Source organism: Aspergillus nomiae (assembly GCF_001204775.2).
Source record: "Aspergillus nomiae NRRL 13137 chromosome Unknown contig00132, whole genome shotgun sequence".
Taxonomy (NCBI): Eukaryota; Fungi; Ascomycota; class Eurotiomycetes; order Eurotiales; family Aspergillaceae; genus Aspergillus; species Aspergillus nomiae.
The window spans coordinates 23,380-48,024 of NW_015378187.1; the positions used below are offsets into that span (position 1 = coordinate 23,380).

At 49.3% G+C, this 24,645-nt stretch overlaps 7 protein-coding genes across 7 annotated transcripts; 4 read left to right on the top strand and 3 right to left on the bottom strand.

Moving 5' to 3' along the window:
- Positions 1–409: 409 nt before the first annotated feature.
- ANOM_005794 (60S ribosomal eL42 domain-containing protein) lies at positions 410–3,144 on the top strand (the record flags this gene model as incomplete). The annotated part of the gene is made up of 7 exons (XM_015551051.1): positions 410–487; positions 558–819; positions 884–1,434; positions 2,293–2,385; positions 2,453–2,637; positions 2,702–3,061; positions 3,083–3,144. 6 exons carry the CDS (start codon positions 410–412, stop codon positions 2,739–2,741), a joined length of 1,209 nt encoding a protein of 402 aa, XP_015406934.1. The 3' UTR covers positions 2,742–3,061; positions 3,083–3,144.
- Positions 3,145–4,293: 1,149 nt separating this feature from the next.
- Positions 4,294–6,425, top strand: hxt8 (putative MFS monosaccharide transporter (Hxt8); the record flags this gene model as incomplete). Its single annotated transcript, XM_015551052.1, has 11 exons — positions 4,294–4,353; positions 4,411–4,438; positions 4,495–4,556; positions 4,609–4,799; positions 4,854–5,282; positions 5,340–5,407; positions 5,467–5,644; positions 5,719–5,858; positions 5,922–6,035; positions 6,119–6,224; positions 6,296–6,425. 11 exons carry the CDS (start codon positions 4,294–4,296, stop codon positions 6,423–6,425), a joined length of 1,506 nt encoding a protein of 501 aa, XP_015406935.1.
- A 592-nt stretch (positions 6,426–7,017) lies between these two features.
- ANOM_005796 (Zn(II)2Cys6 transcription factor) lies at positions 7,018–9,186 on the bottom strand (the record flags this gene model as incomplete). Its single annotated transcript, XM_015551053.1, has 3 exons — positions 7,018–7,258; positions 7,327–8,495; positions 8,566–9,186. The coding sequence occupies 3 exons, from the start codon at positions 9,184–9,186 to the stop codon at positions 7,018–7,020; spliced, it is 2,031 nt and encodes a 676-aa protein (XP_015406921.1).
- Positions 9,187–12,519: 3,333 nt separating this feature from the next.
- On the top strand, positions 12,520–14,682 carry ANOM_005797 (DUF3824 domain-containing protein; the record flags this gene model as incomplete). The annotated part of the gene is made up of 3 exons (XM_015551054.1): positions 12,520–13,744; positions 13,849–14,328; positions 14,390–14,682. The coding sequence occupies 3 exons, from the start codon at positions 12,520–12,522 to the stop codon at positions 14,680–14,682; spliced, it is 1,998 nt and encodes a 665-aa protein (XP_015406922.1).
- Positions 14,683–14,723: 41 nt separating this feature from the next.
- ANOM_005798 (uncharacterized protein) lies at positions 14,724–15,312 on the top strand (the record flags this gene model as incomplete). The annotated part of the gene is made up of 2 exons (XM_015551055.1): positions 14,724–14,733; positions 14,791–15,312. 2 exons carry the CDS (start codon positions 14,724–14,726, stop codon positions 15,213–15,215), a joined length of 435 nt encoding a protein of 144 aa, XP_015406938.1. The 3' UTR covers positions 15,216–15,312.
- Positions 15,313–16,182: 870 nt separating this feature from the next.
- On the bottom strand, positions 16,183–18,933 carry ANOM_005799 (putative phospholipid metabolism enzyme regulator; the record flags this gene model as incomplete). The annotated part of the gene is made up of 1 exon (XM_015551056.1): positions 16,183–18,933. The coding sequence occupies one exon, from the start codon at positions 18,931–18,933 to the stop codon at positions 16,183–16,185; it is 2,751 nt and encodes a 916-aa protein (XP_015406939.1).
- A 1,849-nt stretch (positions 18,934–20,782) lies between these two features.
- On the bottom strand, positions 20,783–24,027 carry ANOM_005800 (corA family metal ion transporter; the record flags this gene model as incomplete). The annotated part of the gene is made up of 4 exons (XM_015551057.1): positions 20,783–20,853; positions 20,929–21,131; positions 21,181–23,163; positions 23,232–24,027. Coding segments are annotated over 4 exons (2,694 nt in total), but the record flags the coding sequence as incomplete, so codon positions are not given.
- Between the last annotated feature and the right edge of the window lie 618 nt (positions 24,028–24,645).

Sequence of the window (24,645 nt, forward strand, 5' to 3'; positions counted from 1 at the left end):
CAACTACGGCGGTTGACTGGAGATGGTGACGGAAAGCTGCGCCGTGGCGCGGGGCCTTTGGTGGGGCGGACAATAAAATCGAATACATTCCGTGGAGCTTAAAGGACAGAACTGTATGTCTATAGAAGGTAAGGACACAGGCCGTATGACTCGACTTTTTTTTGTTTGTCATTTTCTTCGTAAGAAATTTGCCAGTCTAGTGCATAGTCTGTATTCGTGGTACTTTCAGGCTATATGATTAGCCTCGCTGTGTGCAAATGTAGCCCTGATCACTGGTATGAGCACTGTGATATATACCGACGGCGTTAAAGCCTCCTGTTTTTGGATTTCACCCCAAGTCTCAGCAATACACCCTCACCACCAATAACCTGCAAAGGCAGAGACACCACCACAGTACTTATGACCAAAGATGTCCGAGATTACGTCCAGCAAACCAGAGATACCCAATCCTTTTGAACAGATTCTTACTGACTGTGAACATGATCCGGTACTTTGTTTATTCCACCCCATTTCCAGATAATATCCCCACATGCCTAATCGAAAATGGAACATAACAGATTAAAGTACAAGACCGCTATGAAAACCACCGTACAAATAGAAATGCACAATCCAAGGCCAAACTTCTCAGCCCTGATTTCTCAGGCTGGCAGATAGATGAAATCCTCCGCAAGTTGCACGCACAGGGGACCAACGCACAAAGAGACAATGAGCCCTCCTTTGTTGATCCTCGCAACAATTTCACGCTTTATGCCCGACCGCCACCAGAGATCCGAGACCTGGTGGCTGAGATCCAAGCGGATATTCAAGATGCTGCGCCAGGTTCGTTTTCATATGACTCATGATCTTCCGTTTAGTCATGCCAATACTGATCCCAAATGCCTAGCCATCTGGGTGACACCGCCAGATTCCCTGCACATTACCGTGATGGAAATGGCTAGCGGACGGACAGAAGCCGATATTGAGGCGTTTCTCACCCATCTACAAGAAAGTGGCACGATACCAGACCTGGTGGATTACACTTTCCATCATCGGACGAGGTTGGTTAAGCCCATTCTTAGCTATGATGCGAGTGCCATGGCCTTGAGCTTCGTTCCTGCGGCTGGGGAGGAAACTGCCGTTGGAAACCAGACATACTGCGATGAAGGCGATAGGTATACCTATCACCATTTGCGACGTGATCTTTTTGATCGCTTGACTGCAACCGGTTTACTTATGAAACCGAGGTATATTGTTCCCTCAGCCCATGTTACCATTGCGCGGTTTATTACACACGATGGATTTATAGGAGAAGGCTCAGGGCCAGATGGAGTCCCGGTTGTAGATCAGGAGCGAGTCGCTACGCTGGTCGAGAGGATCGAACAGATTAATGGAAAACTGCGGCAAAAATATTGGCCGCAGGAGAATAGGCCCCTGTCTGCGAAAGGAGAGTGGATTGTTGGGCAAGGAAAAGGACTAGAACTTTGTAAGGGTAGATCATATTACGGTAGAGGAGAGAATGTTGTCACAGGGAAAGGGTTCCCTTGAGTCTATGGATACATTCCATACTGATTAAAGATAGAAGAGCAAATGACGACACTGATTGGATGTGGGCTTATAGATGCCTAAGGCATTAAAGTAGACAAGTGGTAGGTGGTCTTGGCGTCACCAGAAGCGGTTAGACCGCACTTCCGTAATAGGTGCAATAGGGCCTAAGCGAAACGAAATCCCACAACCCATCAGACGGGCAGCCGACTCGATCACTCCCCGACAAGAGACTATCAACGACCACCGAATTCGCCCCGGCCAAGTCAGTCAAAATGGTAAGAGCCTAACATTATTGTTCTATTTTGCTTGCTGTTGTTATTTGGAAATTCTGGACATTGGAGATATGTGGTCGACATTTTGGTGATGCTTGCGGAGGACTCAACGGACGGGCTGAGAGATACCGGATTTGACGAAACGCCTACGATCGAGAAAGACGACAATATTGCCCAAATCAATAAAGGGGAAACCCGAACGGTGTGGGTTGACCGGAAAATGGGGCGACCATGTGTCCTGGTTTGAAGTGCGAATAGTGCCTACACAAACTGGATTTCGTGCGGTCGCGTCAAGGAGATTAGAATCTTTTTCGACGGCACTCGAGATAACGACAAGCGCGATACAAAGTCTTCATACCATTCATTTCCCCCCTCGATGTCCTCTAGCGATCAGATGTCGAACTACATTTCTCCGATGGCCGGAATCCAGATATCCTGATGCAGCTTTATCAAAAGTCATTCGAACCGCAGGCGCTGATATCTTTTCCCCAACCAGGTCAACGTTCCGAAAACCCGCCGGACCTTCTGCAAGGGCAAGGAGTGCAAGAAGCACACCCAGCACAAGGTCACCCAGTACAAGGCTGGCAAGGTGAACATACCCGAACGCCCCGGTTCCTACCAACACGACAATTGCTGATGCGGATGGATATCTATAGGCCTCCCTGTTCGCCCAGGGTAAGCGCCGTTACGACCGGAAGCAGAGCGGTTATGGTGGTCAGACCAAGCCCGTCTTCCACAAGAAGGCCAAGACTACCAAGAAGATCGTCTTGCGTCTTGAGTGCACTGCTTGCAAGCAGAAGAAGCAGCTCTCTTTGAAGCGTTGCAAGCACTTCGAGCTTGGGTACGTCTTGACTAAAACATCCGGCATGTCGACCACCAACATGTGATGCTAACAATCTCTACAGTGGTGACAAGAAGACCAAGGGTGCTGCTCTTGTTTTCTAAATTTGCGATTTCCTTGTTCGGCTCTGGGTTTCCTGCATTGCACAGGCCGCTTCTCCCGCGGTGGGGTACATGACATTGGGCAATGGGAAAATGAATAGGACTTCATATTCAGAAAAAAAAGAATATATGACTCCTAGTTGATGAGTCTCTTCATGAATTAATCCCCGTTATGACAAGTAGAATGTCGCAAAATACCTTCCTTCACCGTGCCCGTGTAAGCTACCAAGCTTTACGCCGTACCAGCTGGATCATCGTATGACTTTAGTCTTCCGTATCGCAAGTGTTAATGCTGTGGCGATGGCATTGTTCTCTCAGCCTTGTTGAATGGCAGTGTGTCGCAGTATTTCATGTAGTCTCCACACACCCGGCTATCACGCCAAGCTCCAAATCTGCTATGAATAGCAGTGGGACGTCAACCGAATCAACCCTTGCCCAACAGGCACAAATGCCCTATGCCAAGCCCTTCTTTCAGACTTGGTTTTGTACGCAACGTTTCCCACAACCAACACTGAAAACATACATTAACAGGCTAGATCTGTTCCTAGGAAAAGATTGATTGCTTCTACTAAAGTGTACTTTACTTACCTACCCTGTCTAATCTTAATCAAAGTAAATTAATCATATTAAGAGAAAGAAAACCCATACTAGTCATATCCTTATTATATGTCTTTGATGCCTACATTGTCGTACATGCTAAGAGATCAACTTAGTTGACTTGAAACAATACTAGTAGTGTAATCTTGGACTTAACAGTGTAAGTAGTTTCAGACTTTGAAAACGCGATAGTCTCTAAGTCAAGGCTTGGACCATATAGTATGTATATATTTACTTGGTACAACTGACGGAACGGCACGACAATTAACTAACTATATATGTTCTCAACACAGCGCCATGATCTCGCTCTTGACTACAGCCCAAAACAACAATAACAACAACATTGGAGACTGGGTCAATTTTGCAACCTAGCCTGACCTTAAGTTGCATGTAGCCTAAATGCTGTTGTTCAGTTCGAAATATTGGCATGAATGGATATCTCCGAATAAGTTGAACATGCCAGCTGTAACGTAGATCAGTGTATAACAGTAATTGTTCTAGGCTTAGATTTAGAATCTTAGTTGCTGGCAATCTGCGGCAATATAGAGATAGACTTGTTCGATAGAAGCTTTCGCACCTGAGAATCTTACCTTGGGGTCCATAGTGTCTAATCAGCAAGACATGTAGCCTAGCTTTGAACTGACGCCATCAGTTGCAGGAATAGCTGCAGCTGAGACAACACGGGATTGCCTTCTTGGGCTCCCCCGCGCTTCTACCCCCCCTCTTTTCCCCCCGGATCGTCCTTCCCCCCGTATTCTCTCCAGTAATCTCCCAGCACCCCCACGGCATGACACTTGGATCGGCTATGCTCCGAGCTACTAGTTCATGGATTTGCACCTCGGTCGACTGGTCACCAGTGTAATGATAGTTTGGCTATGGTATATATAAGCTAGAGGCTGTATTCCAAGTACTGTGAAATCACTACTACCTTCGTCAGTCTATCCCTTCGCAAGAAACGATGGCTATCTGGTATACCCTAGGCGTGGCTTTTTTCGCCGCAATCGGCACATTCCTTTTCGTAAGCTCATATTCTTCTTCAAAGCGTATGACTGAATGAATTCTGATGCGCCAATAGGGCTTTGATACCGGAATTGCGACCACAAGTAAGTGCAAGAAAAAGACTTGTCAGTTGCTAGCAGCAAACTCATGCCGTGCCCAGCAATCGCTCATCAGAGTTGGATTGATTATATGCAACACCCTTCCGCTGGACTTACTGGGGCTGTAAGTTGACCTTGCACCGCTCGCGAAGAGACCGGCGGTCTAAACTAGGCAGGTGGTTGCGGTCTATATTGCTGGCGAAGCAGTCGGTGCTCTTACGCAGACAGCCATCGCCGATAAAATTGGCCGCCTGCGATTCATGGAGATGATGTGTGTCATTGTCACGATCGGAACTGTAATCCAGACTGCTTCAGTCAACATTGGGATGTTCCTTGCAGGGCGCGTGTTGGCCGGCTATGCTGTTGGGTATGTGTTCCGATACTTCCAACGGCCTGGGTTGTAATAACAGATGCTTTATAGAGGACTCGTTGCTACAGTGCCGATTTACCTGAGCGAGATTTCTGACCCCCGTTATCGCGGTCTCATTGGCGGTATTTCGGGATGCGGCATTTCCCTCGGCACTATGGCTTCCAACTGGGTTGGATACGCCTGTAGCTTTGCCCCGTATGGGCCAGTCCAATGGCGACTTCCATTGGGAATTCAGATTCCGTGGGGTATCATTATGTTCTGCGGGCTGATCACTTTTATGCCGAACTCGCCGCGCCACTTGATTCGAAATGGAAAGGTCGAGCTAGCGCGCGACGAGTTCAAACGAATCCGGAGGGACTTGCGTCCGGATGAAATGCATCGTGAGTTTGAAATCATGGCTGCGCAGATCGAATATGAGATGGAGCGGGAGATCACATCGTACAAGGAAATATTCAGGCTCTTTAGACATCGTGTGCTAGTGTGGGTTCTCTTCTTTCTCCACGGTTACATGTCATGCATCTAACGGAGCATATCTAGATCGATCGCCGTCCAGACTATGACAAGCCTTACTGGTGTGAATGTCATTCAGGTGCGTTCATTGCCAGGTCATTATTTTACCCGGACAATACTAAACTAGGTACATTTGCAACCAGTACTATCAAAGTAAGTCACCTCCACATTCTAAACCTACCTTTCCTGACACCCGACCCAGCAATTCTATACAAATCCCTAGGCATAGACTCCCACACCATCCTCGCTCTAGCCGCAGTCTACGGTACCATTGCCTTCCTCGTCAACTGCTTGACGACCAAATACCTCACTGACCAATGGGGCCGTCGAAAGTAAGGGTTCCCACCTGTCCATCCAGTATCTACCAAAGCACTCCCATCCCGCTGACGAAATCAACCCAAAATAGGATGATCCTGTCAGGTCTAGCAGGGATAATAGTCATCGAAATCTACGCCGCAGTCATGCAACGAGAATTCCAGCACACAGACAACCAAGTCGGAAAGGGCTTCGCCGTTCTAGGCATCTACCTTTTCGTCGTAACCTACTGTGAGCCGTGCAGAACAACAGACACCCCGAAGCAAAATAAAAGCTAACCACCTACACACACAGACGGAATGCTAAACAGCACAACGTGGCTCTACGGCGCCGAAGTCCTCCCCATATCCCTCCGAAGCAAAGTCATGGGTCTAGCTGCTGCCTCGCACTTTATCGTCAATGTTGCCAGTTCGTTTTTCCCCTTCCCCCCTCCCCCTTCCTGTTCATGGACATTGAGTATAGGTGCTGATTCGGATGCGAAACTTTTGCAGTCACTGAGGCTGGCCCAAGTGCGTTTGCTAATATCGGGGAGAATTACTATTACGTCTTCGTCGCTTGCACGGCTTTCTTCCTGGTCGTGGCTTATTTTTACTTTCCGTACGTGTTTTGTTCCCTTGTTTCATTATGGGTTGTTGCTTTGAGATCCCGTACTGATGGGTGACTACTAGGGAGACCAAGCAGAAGACGCTCGAGGAAATCGCTGCCTCGTTTGGCGATAAGGTTGTTGCACCTGGGGAGAATGGTAAAGATGGGGATGACGCTGGAAAGCCTACATCTGAGCAAGTGGAAGTTGCCTGATGACATCTTCCAATGCAATAATTTGATAACCAGTTAGTTACTTGAGATAGTCTGACCATAATAAATTTCCAATGATTAATTCTATTCTATGTGACAAAAGAAAACAGAGACGTGTCGTGAGACGGTTCCATACAGAAGACAAGGAAAGAGTATTAAAGAACGTTGAGAGAATGATCCAGATCATTTTCTCCGGATATCACAATTGCAGCGAATATAGCCAATTGTAAAAGCTGTGCTAGACCATGAAGGTCTTGATTTCTGGACGCGGGGTAACTCGCACCAGAGAACCTAATTGCAGTCACCCCCAACTTACTTAGGGACTGACTCCCTCCCCAAGAGCAAAACAAGCATGATTGCTTGATTTCATGCTTGACTCGTATACGGGGAGGTTGTGACATCGGATTTACTCCGACGGGGGCTCCCGCCACCTCGCTTTAGCTTTCTTTCTGCAAAGCTAGACTGAGTCGATCCTAGATCGAACGGCGGATATTCCACAACCAGAGCCGGGCTCGGCCTCTCTAGCCGGAAATAGCATGGTCTTTCGTACTGAGCCATGAGATCGAGTATTGGTAATGCGGCCCCAGCCGTCAATTTACCCCAGCCCTGACTGACGGAGGCGTTGCTCCTGCGCGAGGAAGTTCCAGCCATCCCACTGGATCGATGACGGACTCACCCAGTTCTGGGCACGGAGTTGAGAAAATAGTGACTCCGGGATGTATTCCACCGGTGGAGTGGGGTAGGATTGGATGAAGGATGATGCAGCCGAGGTCGGGCCGGTGTTGTCCATTGGTACTAGGTTTGGTTGTTGCTGGCTTCGGGCACTGACGAAGTCGCTGGATATCTTTTGTTAGTTTGATACTGCCTGGAGGTGGGATGGGGTTATACGAGTGGGTTTACTCACAGAAGCTGGCGTATAACCGGCACGGCTTTACTGCAGAAATTACTGCGGTTCGACAATGCGGCGAAGGCATCCAATGACCGCCAGAGGAGGTCGTGGGTCTCGTTGAATTCGAACTGGCTGTCCGGGTGCATGAGAATAGCGCAGAGAACAACGACTGCGTGGAATGCGTGGAAGCTTCCCAGCCCACTGTTGTACCATTTGTATGTGGAATACTGGGGCAGGTCGTGTAGGGACTGGTAGATTGCCAGAGTTGCCTTGGCAGATGCGGCGCACTTGGTTCTCGCAGCGCATGTCTCGGGCGTAACCTCGCCTTGCAAGTAGCGGCATAGGTTGGGCCGGAGGGCGAGAAGAAACAGCTGGTGGAGGTGGCCGTACAGGGTGTTTAAGTTGGCCAGATGGTGGGTTGGAAGTGTTTCGCCGCTGGCGTCGAGTTGATACCGCTTGTCGCAGGTTTCATGGATCGCTAGGATCTCAGTCTCGATCTGCGAGATGCTGAATCTTGGGGTGAATGTGAAGAGGGTTTCGCAGATCATCGAAGAGACCTTGGATAGCTGGTATTCGAGCAGGAGGTAGGTCATCTGAGTGGGATGCGTTGTAGCCTCTGATGCACCTCCTGTGAGCAAGTCCACGTCGTTGATCTCCAGCGGGAACTTTACATCCTGAGAGTGTAGTCTCTGATCAGGGCCGCCAAAGGTGTTGTTCTGGTTAGTATAGAGGATCATGAGGCCGGTCCAGGCACGCCTACGCTCCTCACGCTCGATGGGCCCCAGGCCAAATCGTTCCGGGTCAACATGACACCCCATTGAGATTGCCACATGATGCGTAAAGCCCAGTAAGGTCCATGTAGGTAGTCCACGGTGGATCCTTGCGTAGTTAACGAGGACGAGGCACTGGAGAGAATTGATGGAGTGGCGAGAAAACACGCCATCAGCTGCCAAGCATCGCAGCGCTGCCGAGCGATAGCGCGATGATAGGACTTTGATATTGCGGCTGACCGTTTTTTCACGGCCCAAGTCGGATAGCAGTGGATCATCATCATCAAGGGCGGTGACTGCAATTCCCAAAATAATAAATAAGAGGGCAATCCATGCCGTGCTTACACTGCTTGGATCGTGACAGAATCGCTGATACTCAGCCTCGAATGTCAAATCATGCAGAATATGGAACATCTGATTCGATATAGTTAGAGCCTCGCTAACAAATAAGTCTTGAAGAAGGATGAGATAGGGTAGGACCTACAGGAGAGAATACTCGGAAGTAGACGTCTTTTAGCGCGTCGCAATATCGGCCCGGAGGAAGCACTGCCAGCAATTCCTCTCTAGAAATATTGTTTTTGGCAAAGGGAATCTGCAAATCATCGCCTTCCTCTGGGATGTCGGCATCCACGTCTTGCACGGCACTTCCAGTCACTGAACCCCATTGAGATGCCAGCGGGAGATAACGGACATAGCCGGAAGAAAATGTCTGTAGGGTGCCAAAGTTGCCCAGGAACGGGCTTCTGATGTCAGGCTGGCTGAGACCGAGGGAACTATCTGGTTCCGAGAAGCTCCCGGCCACACTCGGCGACATTTGAGGTGAAAGGGAATCACTCATGTATGAACTGGCGGCCTGCTTGTGCAGTGTATCTTCAAGATTGCGGATGCGCGCCAGCAGCTCCTTTTGCAAAGTCGCGTCCGCCGTCACGGTATTCTCAGAGGATAACCGAGGCTGGCCTAAGTAGACACAGTCTTCTGCTCCTAATCCTCGTCGGACACATGTCTGGCATGGACGGCCGTCTCGAGAGCAGCGGATCTTCCTTGTACGGCATGCTTGACAGCTAATGGGCAGTCTCTTCCCAGTGGAACGACTTGATGAAGTCATAGTACCGATGGAGAGGGAAGAGGGAGTGGTCTAGCCAAGTCCACACGAAAAGAGTTCAAGTGGAGGCCGTTACGGGTTGGGGCGTGAAAAGAGAGGTTATAAATAATCCACACCCTATGATGGTGTCCACAGTCTTGGATGGAGAAAGAGATGAGTGCACACTTCCGAGAACTCGAGAATTCCGGTCGCCTTTAAACCGGAGAGGAATCGCCCTTGTTCAAAGATCTGCGAGCTAAATCGGTAGATGAGCTACACCGAATCGAGATGAAGACCTCCATTCCATGCGCTGTCGGTATGAGGAATGGGCAATGAGCATTAAAGTTAACCCTGCAACAAATTGGAACATAGGCTTCCTTTCCTAGTTGGCTGACAGTTGGCTACATGTCGAATCAGGAACGGAATCTTTGACCTTCTAGGGGCATGCAGCCATGCTTTCTAGAAAACGAAAAACCATGTGGCCAGCCTCAATCCGCTTAAACTTTTCACATTGCAGGATTGGTGCCATGTGGGACGGTCTGCCACGCGAAAAAGGGAGCAAGGAACATGGCCAACGTGGAAACTATTTGACAATGGCGAGAAATGGATTTTAGGATCCGCTGGGGCTGATCCCCAAGTGGAGATTCGTCCAAAGGATGTGTGTGTGGGGGAAAGGAAGGGTTGCAGATGAAGGCGCGACCATAACGCTGGAAACAAAAAGAAAAAAAACAAAAAGAAAAGAAAAAGAAAAAGAAAAGAAAAGAAGGAAAAAAGAAAAGAAAGGTGTACCATCTCCGTCAAGTCGATATTTCTCCACACCCATTAAATTGCGGCGCTCTTTTTCTTTTCCTTTTATTATTATGGATTTTCAATCAACTAGTCAATGTGTTTTAATTTAATTTGATACCTTCTTAGACAATAGACTCGTCTCGTTCCCCTCGCCTCTTTTTTTGCCCCCTCGGATGAGACTCGGCATCTTGTGAGTAACCAGAAGAAGATGCGATTGACAGATGCCGGCATGATTCAAGATTTATTCGGATTATTTCCGTGTATTCCGTACTAGTATACGGAGTAGTCAGAGGAGTAGTGACATGTCTCATCATGCTGGGGTGTAACTCGGCACTGCATGGTTCATTGGTACATGGAAGACCATCCTATCATCCCCTTGTCCGTCTCACGGACGTCACGGCAGTGTCCATTATGCACATACCATCCAGACAATATGCACCCGAGCCCCTTCATCCGGCAAACACTTCGGCAAACCCATAGAGATAGTTTCCAGCCGACTATCCTATTGGCAGACAAGCCGATACCTCACTATAACGACTACAATCACTATATACTATCAGATTGGCAAGACTTTGAAAATTCAAATCAAGCCAAAGAAAGAGGAAGAAAGGTAAAGAGGATAATAAAAAACAAAAAAAAAATTGAAATCAGAAATTAAAAATCAAATAGAAACTAATAACATTCCACGCTAGGACAATGCACTCCCTTTGGAAACGACAGTTACTCTGTGCTGAGGTAGAAAAAAGAGCAAAATCGCCACCGAAGCGTGAATTTAATACACCGCTTAGTTGGTAGAACGACGCTTTGACATGAGATGCAATATCCAGGTGTGGGTAAATCATCGTGGGAGTCGATTTTCTAGAAGCCAGAACGAAGATCCTTAAAATGACCAATGGGTTAGGACTCTCTCATTTAAGCGATCTAAGACTTCTTTTTTTTTCTCCTCCTATTTTAATTTGGTTTATTTCACGACGGTGCGTAGTTCGACCGGAAACCCGGATGAAGGGAGGCAAATTGGATGCGTGTTTCATTCACCCTGCATGTAACATGCATGAGCTCAGTCCTCCTCTTAGTTGCCTTGGAGCGCTCCGTGTTGCGTCGCACTACTGCCCGCGTGGCAAATAACGAGGTTGCCAAAATGATAAATAATAATAATATTAGCAATAACTAAAGAAGCTACCGGCTGACAAACTCGGCTGATAGAAAAATAGTTCTGAGTCCTCATGGAAGGGTTGTCGGCTATTCCGAACTCCTGGGATCTTGGGGTCACAACGATGATGACGTTGATAATATGATGAATCAGAAACAATACACGCGTTTTGGAAAAGGAAGGTTTCTAGAACCGCCCCGTACCCCGTGCGCCAGGGACTAACATGAGATAGGTCCAACACTAAAGTCACAATTGACGATCGCAAGAACTATCTTTGGCAAGTATTAGCATTCCATTATCCCACTATTTGTTGACTATTTACATGTGGTAGTCCCGATCTTTGTGCATACTTGCTTCAACTCACTCAGGTACCTCTCCCACTTTTCCAAACCATGGGCGGTAAGGAAATCAGGGACCCCGTGATCCACGGAAACCCTTTCCCCACGAGTTTCCAGAAATGCCGTTGGAACTCTCCAAGGAATGAATGGGCCATTCCATCCAAAGATAGTGGAAGGCAGAGCCTCACTACTCAGGGTTTCAGCATGTACAGCCGAGTCGGGCAACTCGGGGCGCTCAGCCTCAGTTTGTGTCATATCAACGATGAGGTCATCATTATGTCGCACAATGACTCGGCCAGTGTAAATAAGAGAATGAGTATAAGATGGATAGATATCACGGTACCGTGGTTTTTTCCTCGGATGATGATCCACATTTCCCCAAACTGACAGGTTTACCATGGACTTGAATCTTCGTCGTAGTATACCGCGTTGTTGCTGAATCGGATATCCGTATTGATCAATCATACACTCGTGACTCGACTGCTTCATCACGAGATAGTTGTTCCACGTGGGTAATCTCCTCTCCCCCAGTCGTTCTTTGTCCTTCTCGTCCCTTCTTTCTATCCATACCTTCCTCACTTTCCCGTTCCACCCTCTTCATCCATCGTCGTCGATCTTCATCATGTTTATCAAGATCCTTCTTATATGCCACTTTTATTGATCGTTTGATGTGTTGCAGATCCTAAAATAAACTAGCCCTCTGTTTTTGCCAGTTATCCAAGCCCCTGCATGTTGCTAGTGATCAGTAGTCTGACGGGCGCGTGCGGGATCTGATTTGCCCCTCTTGGTCGCTAGGCCCGGATTTCCCCTCCACTCAAGGGCTCCTGAACTGTGTCGAATCTTCTGCTGCTTCGATCCGCATTTTGTCATCCTTCCCGTCCATCAGCCTCCAACTAAGTCATCCCTTTTTACCGTTACCTCTTCATACACGGTTCCAGCCTCCTCCGTACCCTCCCCCACTTTTGCAGCCCCTCATCCGGCTTCACATTCCAACAACTGAATTCGCGACCCTACCTTCCGTTTTATCCATTACGAGGCAGTTCTTTATTCTTTCTTTCATATTTGTCTACAATTATCCTCATGTCATACATATACAGAGAGCGTGAACGAGAACGCGACTGGGATGAACCTCGTTCTCCAGTTACGATCAAACGTTACGTCATCTCCCCCGAAGAAGAGCGAGAGCGAGAGCGAGACGTTCTCTACCGACGCGAAGATCCCTTGACTGGTGACCGAGAGATGGTGATTCGGCGGTCTACTGACCGGGAGGAGCCCGTCATGCTTCAACGTTACGAGCGCGATGTTGACTACGATTCCCGCAGCTATGACTACCGTTCCGAGAGGGATTATTACGAACGTGAGTACAAAGAGCCTGAACAGCTCCATCGCTATGATCCTACCCCCGTTGTCATTCTTGAGAGACAACCAGTACTTATGGTTGAAGCTCGAGGTCCTGTCTACGTCAACCCGCGGGAATCCGACTATGAGGTTGTCCATCGCTCCGAAGTGGACCGAGAACCCGGGTACTATTATCATCGCCGTGTTCGCGAATATGACAACGATCGTCGTTTTCACCGTGAACTTAGCCCTAGCGACTCAGTGTCCCAGACTACCCGTCGTCGGGATGACCGGGATGATCGCGACTATAGCAGCGATGATAGCATGGTCTACATCCGCAAAGAGACCCGTGAGTATGATGACCACCCACACCATCGACGTCATCTTGCCGAGGGTGCTTTGGTGGGAATTGGTGCTGCAGAATTACTCCGCAGTCGTCGGAAAAAGGAAGGGGAAGACGTCTCGAGTGGTGTGGGTCGTCTCGGACGGGATATTGGTGCTGGTGCCCTGGGTGCTGTAGCAGTGAATGCGGCATCCCGAGCCAGAGATTACTATCGTAGCAAGAGCCGGCATCGTTCGCACTCATTTGACGATGATCGAAGCTCACGCTCGCATCACCACCATCATCATCACAGTCACAGCCACTCCCGTCGCAGTCGCAGCCGCAGCCGCAGCCGCTCTCATTCTCATTCCCGAGCGAGAACTTTGGCAGAACTTGGCCTCGGTGCTGCTGCTATTGCTGGCGCCGTGGCCCTTGCTCGTAACAAATCTAAAGATGAGCGACGAAGCCGTTCTCGCCATCGAAGTAGGTCCCGACACCACCGTTCATCTTCTGTCAGGTCTGGAAGGACTACCGATGGCGAAAAGCGCAGCGAGTCGCAACGCAGGAAGCATATGGCGGGCGCTGGCTTGGCTGGTGCTGCGGTGGCTGGTCTCGTGGAGAAGGCACGCAGTCGCTCCCGCTCTCGTAAGCGTGGATCGCGATCTCATAGCAGGCTCAGGAAAGCCCTCCCTGTCGTAGCGGCTGGCTTGGGCACCGCTGCCGCCGCGGGGCTTTACGAAAAGCACAAGGAGAAGAAAGAAGAGGGCGAAGCTTCGCACCGCAGGGCACGATCGAGATCTCGAAGCAGGCGCCATCCGAAGTCTACCCTGACCCGACACGGGACTCGGCTGGTTTGATCGAGTATGGTCAGGATCCGGTCCACGGAAGGATCCCCACGGCAGACTACTACGGGCGGCCTACTAGTCAACAGGCTTATTACTCTGATGCTTCTGACCCGGCTGTGAGCGGCACGGGATTTGGCTCGTCCCGACACCGTGGTCGCAGCATTAGCCGCAGCCGCAGTCGGAGCCGTGGTGGAAGACACAGTGGTAGTCCGTCTGGGTCTGACAGCGATCGCAGAAGACGGCGAAGGGGACAAGATAAGCATCGTAGCCGGTCTCGTGACTTAACTGAGGCTGCTTTGGCCGCAACCGGCGTCGGTTATGCGGCTCACAAGTATTCGCAGCGGAGAGAGCGCAAGAAGGCGGAACAAGAGAGGGAAAGGCCAAGTGAGTGGCCATAGCAGATTGAGAGGGTCACAGTGTGGTCGTACTAATATCCCTGGATCAGGATTTGACGAGGACACACGCCAGGACTCGTATGGCGAACCGTTTAGCCTGAACCATATCATCACACTGCTCTGCCTCCACAACCGGTTGAACAGCAATACTACCCTAATACCAATTATTTCCCACCACCTCCGGGGTCCGCTCCTCGACCAGCTGGAAGCACAGCCCCGTACAACCCGGCTGATTATCCTCCTCCACCCGGCGCGGTTCCACCTTCGCAGCCATATGGCTATCCTCCCCCTCCAGGACCCGAGTCATTCGTGTCTCGCCCCCGCAGGGCAGATGAGAATGTGAGTGCTGCATGGAACTCTTCCCCTCCCACTTCCCAAGCTCATATGGATGATGGTGGGTTCAGGGACGAACGCCAATGCATCAGGAGGAATTCTAACTCTAAAACTCTAGGTTTAAATATCCAGTCTCCGTCGAGGGCACCCCGTGCGAAGAAGCGAAGATCACGCGCTGCGAGTCAGTCTCCTCAGTCTAAGTCAGTTGCTTTTGATCTCAGTTCAGAAGATGGTCAACAACTGGACCCGGGTTATGAAACTGACGATAGCGATTCGACGATTGGTTCGATAAGCGGGGTTCGTCGCCACGGGCACCGTCAGCACCATTCTTCCAGAACTGAATCAGAGATTCAACACATGGCAACCGAAAAGAAACCGAGATCGAATACTTCAGGAAAAGAGATAGAATCAGATTCGGACTCGACAATTGACCTACCTGATCGTTTCGACTCACAAGGCCGACTTCTGCCCCAGCGCGAAGGCGATATGTTCGCCGACGGGCTCGACAGCCTCTTGAGGGGATTTAATAAAGTTTTTGTCTAGCTGCTTGGTTTATCATACTGTTTTAGATTTGGTGATTATGTGCCTTTTAGGGCTTTGATTTGACGTGATGACCTTACGATTCATGAAAGTTCTTGATCTATGACATGGAAAATTTTGGGACGATATGATGTGATGATATTGATCATGGATTTAACGATTTTGCTTAGAAATCAGATGTTCTTCTCGACTAAATAGTACTATGGTATCTAACCAATGCTCAATCAAGACTTTTGCGAATATGGATCCCCATCTGAACTCCAAACCCGAAAACTTTCAGATGACTTAAGTACAACAGTAAGCACATTACGTGCGCTGATATAATATATTATGTACAGACATACATACACACATTGGAAGCATGGATTCAATCCAGCTGTGACATGACTCTGGGGGCTAACAGAATAGGTCGCCTGTTCCTATTCCCAAATCAAAAAGTCTAATTGAGCAACACCCAGAACAACACAAAACAAAACCCCAGAACTATGGACAGAAAAGCGCCGGGCTGATGCATACATAATCAAATTCTTTTTTTCAACGTGCCATTCCATGCTTTGCTGTTTGTTTCGTGGTAATATATCAGATCATCGTGACGCATCGTTGGGGAATTGTAGCAAAGGTATAAAGAAAAGGGGAGCCGTAAGTCGACAAAGGAAAAAGTCATTATGTCAAACGAATCACAATCAGGTGGGTATTATGAGCCTCCGTTGACAGCTCCTCCTCGCAAAATGAAGTAACTCCAGATTAAGGAGGGCTCTTCTCATGTTGAAACAAAAAGATTAGCACGCCTTAGCAACAAGGGCCACCTTCGCCGTAGGAGTTGGGAAGAAAATGAAGGCTGGACATATAGGCAGAGGCTCTAACCATGGCAAAAGAATATACAAAAAAAGAGCAAGAGCAGAGGCGAAAATGACACGGTGTAGCCCTGACTGACTATTGGGATCGACGGAAATCGAGCTGTGATCACTCATTAGGTGATTCCAAGGGCTTCTCGTACTAAATCGGCCATTGAGCGTCTAGTCACAGTTTGACGCAGCTCGGGAAGACTGCGACGAAATAACCTTGTCTTGGATATGGTAACAGTGTCGTTGTCGCCAGGTTCAGGCTTGTTGTCATCTCCAGTGCCGTTGTCACCTTTATCGGGCACCACTTGAACACTGGAGCTGACAGATGCTGAAAGGAATCGGGAGCTCAGTGGTAACTGGTACTTCACAACACCGCGGACTATCAGCTCAAATGGGTGTTGCAATACCCGTTCCCACCGCTCTGTACCGCCCTCCTCCGTCTTATTACCGGGTCGGGCGAGACGGATTTGGCCCTTAGAGGTGGATGGGACATAGTTCCATGGTGACGCCTCGAAGGTTAGGGGTGAGTCAAAGCGGAAAACACGGCCTAGCAACATTGTCTGGGGGTCACCCGCCGGGTCAGTTGGGATAGGATCGGTGCCTTTGTCCACACCACCATTTCTGTGTGCGATACGCTCTGATAAGCCGGTTTCATTTAGCAAGCAACCACTGCTTCCGGCACAACGTGCTAGACGAGCTAAATGGGCTCGTTTCCTGCTATCTCCAACACGGGGAAAGTCACTCCAGTCGGATCCTTGATCCCGCCAGAGTTTGTCGGTCCCAACAAATCGACTCTTTGCAAAGATGTTCATATCCATATCGTCAATTGCAACGGGAAAGAGGTTAGGGTTCGTGGCGCGTACACTGAGGTCCAACATGATCTCTTGTTCAGACGCGAGAACATTCTGGATAGCAAGGATCTGGACATCCACAAGCGATTTGGTAATACCAACAATAAAGGACGTAGCCCCTCCAATAATAACCAGAAGTAAAAGGCTTATGATGACGCAGGTGCCGTAGCGTGAAAGAAAGCCACGCTGTCGCTGCTGCATGTACTCGATCTGACGCAAACTGGCACTCCCGGGCCGTCGATTACCGTGACGACTTCGAGTTGCGCGTGGGGAGCCCACCAGGGGAGTCCGTTCGTCGTCTGCACCTTCCGCATCAAAATCGTAACCATATATCTCGCCCGCCTTTCTGGTGTTATTGATCGTGCGATAGTTCGGGTTTCCACGAGTGGCGGGATGCCGCGGCTGCCGAAATCCCCCGATGAAGTGTCGAGGAGATTTTGGATACGCCTGGGACTGGGGAAACGGGGAGTCGCTATCGAACAACGAATGATACGCATTGTTGCGCCCATATCGCCCAGTATGATGGTGGCGGGGCGTATGAGATCCGCCACTTTCGACCCTTGAGTGACTCCGAGCACTGTCTTCGCCTGCATCCCCATCGACACTGCCAGCGTACGTGTTATTGGTGAACTTCATGCTGCGCTTGCCTGTAACACTATGATTCCCGTCTCGCATCCCAGGACGCCCACGAGCAGCCAATTGGTCAACCTGACTGGCCATGGATGTCGCGCTAGGCGTACGTGAATGATAGCGACTCTGTCTCACTGGATATGGATCCGGTGGGTTCGATTCGTAGACAAAGGTTTCATCAGAATCAGATACATCAGCTTCATCTACAGCGCTAGCTACTTTGGCTTCGAAAATGTCCGCCTTGGAAGATGCAGCCCCGCTAGGTAAGGCTGTTGGCTTGCGCGTCCTTTTCTTTTCCTTCTTCGGGCGAATAGTTTCAGTGCTGGGCTTCATTCGAAGAGTGCCTGCATCTACACGACCAGAACTGCTCCGGTCACCTGTCACCACGCCTAGGGAGACCTGAGGGATGGAACTGACCGTCTCTGTCTCGACGATCATGTTCCTAACTGATCCATCTGTCGGCTTGCCGCGAGCACCCGCAAGCGATGTAGAAGACCGTTTTGGGATTAGGTTATCAGAGTCCTTGGCTCCCGAGCCACGACGGCGGCTCTCTTCTCGAAGTTCCGGGCTCTTGTTCCCTCCGCTATCACTGCCACTCTCGGCATTTTGCCTAGACGCCTTTGGCGTGCTATCCTCATCGATCTTCTGCAACTGCGACTGTTCGAGCGCCGACTGGTTTAATATAGTCTCTGTCGATGGTGTTGATTGATCACTGGCCATTTCCTGTACCGTCTCAAGGGCAGAGCCTGGCCCGTTGATGCTCCTGTTCACGGAGCGAGGCGCGCTGCGGTCGGACTTAGAGTCGTCGACCAGTAAAGATCGTTTGCTGGACATATTCGGGAGGGTCGGTTCTTGTTCCACCCGACGGGATGTGGCCCATAACGGCATGTTGGGTTTCTCCGGACTCGTAGCATCGGTCGACCGTTCGACATTGGATGGAGGATTGATGATGAGAGGTTTGCTGGTTTGGGACAGTGCCCGTTGCACGGCAGTTGTGGATGGAGGTGTGTCTGAGCCCGACCTTTGACCAAAACTCGACCTACTCGGGCTGCGACCAGCACTGGCTTTATGTGATCGAGAAGAAACGCGAGAAGTTGAGGCGGAGTTGCGCGGGCGGCGGGTGGAGCGAACGGGGGAGGATTCACGGGAGGATATAGCCGAATTCGTTGAAGAAGCTGGAGCTGACAACCCAGAAACTGCAGGGGTGAGTTTAGGCATCTGAGATGCGAGGGAGGCCTGGATCTGGGAATTAAACGTTGAACGTGGCACTTCTATCATGTCACCTTCACTAGTAGATCGCCGAGACGTAGACGTCGCAGCCTCATCTTTTTTGGCCCTCCTGGATCCACTAGAGGTACCATTGCGGTAAGGCAACCTCTCGGATTCCGCTGCCATGATCAATGTCGAGTCAAATTGTGATGACAAGACTTTGAAAAGTCAGGAGATCCGAGAGGAAACCGAAGCGGCGGGTCTAGGAAGAGAGCAAAAAGGAAAAAAAGGAAACAAAAGAAAAAAAAAAAATATTGGAGAGCCTATGGTGAAAGGGTGACAAGTTCCGAGAGTGACACCACCGTAGGCGATAGAAAAGGGGAAAATAAGAAAAACAATAAAATAAAATAAGAAAAGAGAAAATTAGAAAAATTAAGAGAGGTCAGGAGATTCTTGAATCGAAAAGGGTAGATCTAAGAGGTCGACGGATTCGACACGATGATGATCTTCAGTCGCACACAAAAACACGTTACACGGCCGAGGAAGTTGGACGAATAGACGACGGCCACATGCTGACGGGGAGAATACCACGGGAAAAGCAAGATTTCGTAAACTGTCTGTAGGCGACAACAAGTAGGGTGAATGATTCGCAATGTTCAAGAAATCAAATAATAGTCCAGGCAGACCGAAGTCAAAGTTGCGGGCGCAAGCGTGGACATAACTTGATCAGAAGACGGTGAGATGGAACGTCTAGAACATAAGCTCCGAGCCCGTTTAGCCAACGGGAATTACCGTCGATCGGAACCAACGTCCAAAGGCCGCTGAACTGGCCCTGGGTAGTGGACGAGATCTGAGGGTCGTTGGTATCGGCAATAATCGATTCGGGCTCACAGAGCACTCAGGAATGGCGACAGCGGTTCCAATAGGTACGAACAAACTGTCAGACGCAAGGAATCACGAATTCAGACCAGTCGTTCTCGCAGGGCCGAAGCGAATGCAACCAGAGAGGTTTAGGTGGTTGACTAAACCGGGTGCAGGAGGACGGTAATGGAAGGAAAGAATAGTAGCAGACTAGACTATCGACCACCCACTCAGGGGAGGGGGAAACCGAGGCCAATGACAGGGGCCCACGTCAAGGAACGAAAGGTTTAGTGTGGGAAGGCCGAGGACACGATCTGGGGCGCACAGGCAGGAAGGCACCCACAAGGATGGGTTAGCGGTGGGAACGGGGCGGAGGAACACCTGCGAATGATAAGGAAGAGGTCACAAAGATTGTGTGGGATAGTATACAGCAAGAATGGGGTAGTAGAGAAAGGAAGTGACCGTGGGTAGAGAGAAAGAGAGAGAGAGAGAGAGAAAGAGAGGGAAAAAAAGAGTAAGGATGATGAGGGTGAGGAGATCGATGCGGTAATCATGAAGAAGAACCTGGCCCGGAACGCCCAAAAAGCTAAAAAGGTTATTCACCCGCGAAAATTACCAGAAAAAACTGTGTATCCGTCCTAAAAATTACTCAAATTACACCCAGTCATCATGACCTCATGAGAATGGACAAATCCAAAGACTCTTGAAGCCATCTGATTTCCGTGCTAGCTAAACTGTAAAAGCAAAGGGAAACAAAAAGAAAAAAAAAAAAAAGGGTGATGTTACATACAGTTACAGACATATAAACAAACCCCACACAGCCTTGAATTGAAGTTGCAGGGGAAACCAGCCATGGCCAAATTCATAATACAGGTGGTGGGGGGAAGATACATTTTATTTTTACTTTTATTTTCTTGAATTTCAGTTTATTTATTTGATTATGTACTTCCCCCCTTTCTTTCGAAAAGGGACAAGGGAAAGGGGAATCCCCTCAAGTGATCTCTATACCAGCCCGAAACAGATCTAGCCAGTAGCACATGATCGCATATAGATTCAATCCAGGGGGCCAATTATTGCAAAACCAAAGCCCCCTTTGCTTTAACTAAATGTAGACTGGATTACCAGACACATCGTAAACCGGTTTCCATGGTGCAATACGTTATCGCACTGCGAGCTACACAATCTTATACACCCGTTTGGCAATGAGAAATGACGCAAAGGCGAACATGATCAAACCAGCCGTAACTAATCAAAGGACGAGATGTTAGCCAGTCTGGCATCAGAGCTATGGGAAGCTGTGTGAAAGCAAGGGAAACCTACTTGACCAAAACCATGTCAAGCTATCTATATCCTGACCCGGTACCTTGACGTTCATTCCCCACATGCCACAGATAATGTTAAGTGGAAGAACGATTGTGCCCAGCACGGTCAACTTGCCTAATACATCCGCAGTCTGCTCCTGGCGCTCATTCATGAGAATGTTGATCTGTGCGAGATAGTTGGTATGTGCTCGGGACAGAAGCCTTGATGGTCGGTCAGTTAAAGATTCTAGGAGGAGGGATCCTAACATACGTTTCGTAGTAGGTCAAGCTACTCGTCATTGTCATGATGTGATCCTGGATGTCTCCCAAGTATAGGCCAATCTCCGACTTCGGCGCCACTTCCCACTGCTCGTTGCAACGTTTGGCAAAGCCTTTGACAACGTCTGCCTTGTTGCTCAGCAGTCGATACATGCCCATCACTTTCTTCCGGCAAACCCCTACCCTTCGAAGTACCTCGCCCGGAGCTAGCGTAGTCGAGGCTTCAACTGCATCGTCCTCTAGCTTGCTGCTTTGGCCCATTACCGGCTCAGGGGAGTGCATTTTCATGATCATGCCATCAATCTCGTCGACCTCATCTTCAATCGACTGGATCAACGGGCCGAAGACATCAGTGATATCATCGATTATGGCATACGATATCCAATCAGAGCTCAGGATCAAGTAATCCATAAGTTGACGGATTCGCCGGCGCACATTCGCCGGGTGAGGTGTCTGAGAAAAGTGGAAGGACAAGACTCCTTCCCGAAACACAACCACGTACATATTCACTGGTTGCAGGTAGTTCTCACTATTTGGGTCTTGATCGAAGGTTCGATAATTGACGAAATAATAATTCCGAAATAGCTCAACCTTCTCCCGTGCCTCTTGCATCATGATGTCCTCTGCTGTGAGCGCGTGGACCCCGAAGGCTTTGGCAAGCACTCGCATCTCTGCATCCGTGGGGCAAAGAACGTCAAGCCAGAAGGTTGGCCGGGGCCCATATTTTTTTGGCTTCGTTTGTTGCTGCGGCCGCCGAGATGGGGAGGCGTTTGCTGACGTGCGTGCTTCAGAAACAGCTTCGCTGATTATAGACATGCGAGGTTGTTGCTTAGGACCGCTCAAAGTATCATGGTGACCGTTAGTAAATGGCGAAGCCCTGTTTCCATCATAGTCGTGGTTGTTGTGATGTTTATTGTCAAAGGCCTCTTCTTCAGGGTCATGATCGGAATCCGTCTCCTCGTCCGAAGAAACCTCCAATTCCGGAGGGTCGGGGATAAAAAGCTCGCGGAAGCTGCCTCCCGGTTGTACCAGCTCAGATATTGTTTGGGCGTGTATCGTACTCTGGAATTCCTCATTGAAGTATGTGAATCGATAAGGTGCCTCCTCTTCCTCGCGTCGCCAAAGCTGATACTGTGGACGCAAACGACCTTCGATAAGGACGGGCTCGCTAATCTTCTTTGCTCGAAAATCACCCGTACGATCTTCCTTTTCCTCTCGGCTCCATTCTTCCAAAACTGATAGGTCAGGCCATTCTCTGCGCCGCCGTCTCCGACGCTCGGTTTCACGCGGCGCCCTTGCTGCGTCCTCATCGGCCAGTTCAGATACTTCCTCCGTTGGAAAACAAACGTCTTCTTCGACAGGCAAAGTGCGGCGTCGAAGGAGACCTTCTTGCGGAGGACGATGTCGCGGCGACACGGAAGATGGAGGAGAGCTCCGGATTCGGTTGGTACCGCTTTCAACATCGATTACCATGTCGTGTGATCGGGGCATCGATTCCATCCGATTGTCGATAGACTTGGCCAACGGGAAGTCAAAATCAGTCCCCGTCACCACCGCATCATCATAGCCCATGTCGGCCCCAAGCTTTGGTGAAGTTGGCATCGATGGCGGATTGTTGATATCATAATCGCGATCCTGTTCGGGAAACCCGGGGCTTGGGATGCGACGAGGTGAGCATCGGGACGAGTCCGTTTGGACTGATGAACGTCGTTGGAGAAAACCGAATGGTGTCGACTTCGAATCGGTTCCATATCGAGAGATATTGGGCCTATGAGCGGATGACGGGCGCATCAACGGTGTCCGATCATCCGCAGGGTTAGGGCCATCGCTGTCATCATCGGCTGGAAAAGTTCTTATACCAGACGGCTGATTACGAGAGCCCAAATCACCGGTACGGACTGTAGTGGACAAGGATCCGGGCCGAAAAGATTGAGTAAGTCGGCTGTCTCTGCGCGGCCGCATCATGGGCTGATTTCTGGGCAGTTCGGGACATGGGTTAGTGCTAGACCTCATAGAGACAATAGCATCAAAGACAACACATACCTATGGTCCAGTAAAGCTTCACTTTCCAGACTAGTGCTACTTAAGTCTCTCCCCAGCTTGTAGAACGGAAGCGCGCCTCGAGACTTGGTCTGATCCGCCATTATAGCCATGTGTTCCACTTCGGGCCCCGGGGTAGTAGGAGCTGCGGCATGAGGATCTTCGGCACTGATGAAAGATTGTCGACGATTATGACGTTTTCGATGCTTTTTCTTCCGTTTCGCGCGCTTTCCCGGGGTCGATTTGCCATCAACCTGAGGGTCTTGCGTCGTTTTGGAAACTAAGGGATCATAAGTAGTAGAGCGGCGAGTGTCTGGACGTGAGTTGATGGAGCGACCATCTTGTGAAGAAGATAAACCCAAATTGGAACTCGTTTGATACGCGGCGGATGGAGCGTCAGCCATGCTGATGGGAGGGTGCAGCACGCGAGGTATCCACAACGATTGGCAGACCGACGAAAGCCGAGTATGCTTATCTCCCTTGTAGAGCACAAGCCAACCCTGAATTGGGTAATAAAGTACCGGATTAAAACAAATGCCAGTTCAACGTTTATGCAGTTGTGATAGGCCCAGTGTAACAGAATCCAGCATTGTCGATGCCAATTCACCGAAACACGGGGCGAGGAGCAATGATTGGCGAAAATGGAACCTGTGGCAAGTTGCGGTGGGACATGGGGAATAGGATAAGAGCAAGGGCGGACTCCATCAAAGAGACGCTCGTTGGGGGAAAATAGTTGCCTGAGCTGCAGGAGAAAAGACGGTGTCGAATGGAGAGTGAGAGGATGAGAGAGTGCGTGGGAAAGGAGGTCAAGACACAGCCCAGTTTTTGCAAGTTTGGTTTGGTTTGGGCCAGCCTCAGGCCCACGACTGTCTCTTTTCTTCTGAGCTTTAACTTTCGGAATGTATGATGTATGAAGTCAACACTCCGCTTTTCTACCCGACCGGCCCTATGAAACCTAATTCATTGACATTGCATGGTTATCAAAATGAACAAAATATTCATATAAGTACATAAATACACAATATAAGTATGCTCTCGGACGAGCTGTCCTTAGATAATGAACAAAATCAAACTCGTCTCTCATATACATAGAAAGCCGTCATTATATCAAGAAGGCGGGGGAAAAAAACAGGCCGTGACATCATAAGCTCTAAAAAGTAGACGGAGATGTTGGCATCGTCATGATCGTCATAAAAGTAACAGTGGTAAAGCAAGAAAAAAAAAAAGAAAGAAAAAAAGAAAAATCCAATCACACTCCCATCGCAATTATCATTACCTTTTCGTGTTTCCGAACCGTATTGACCCATTATCCAACCATTCATCTTTGACCGTGACGCCCAAGTACTATGCCTTTTGTCATCCCAAAAGAAAATATAACCATTTATTGTTCTCAATGATTTTTGTCCATCAGCAAATG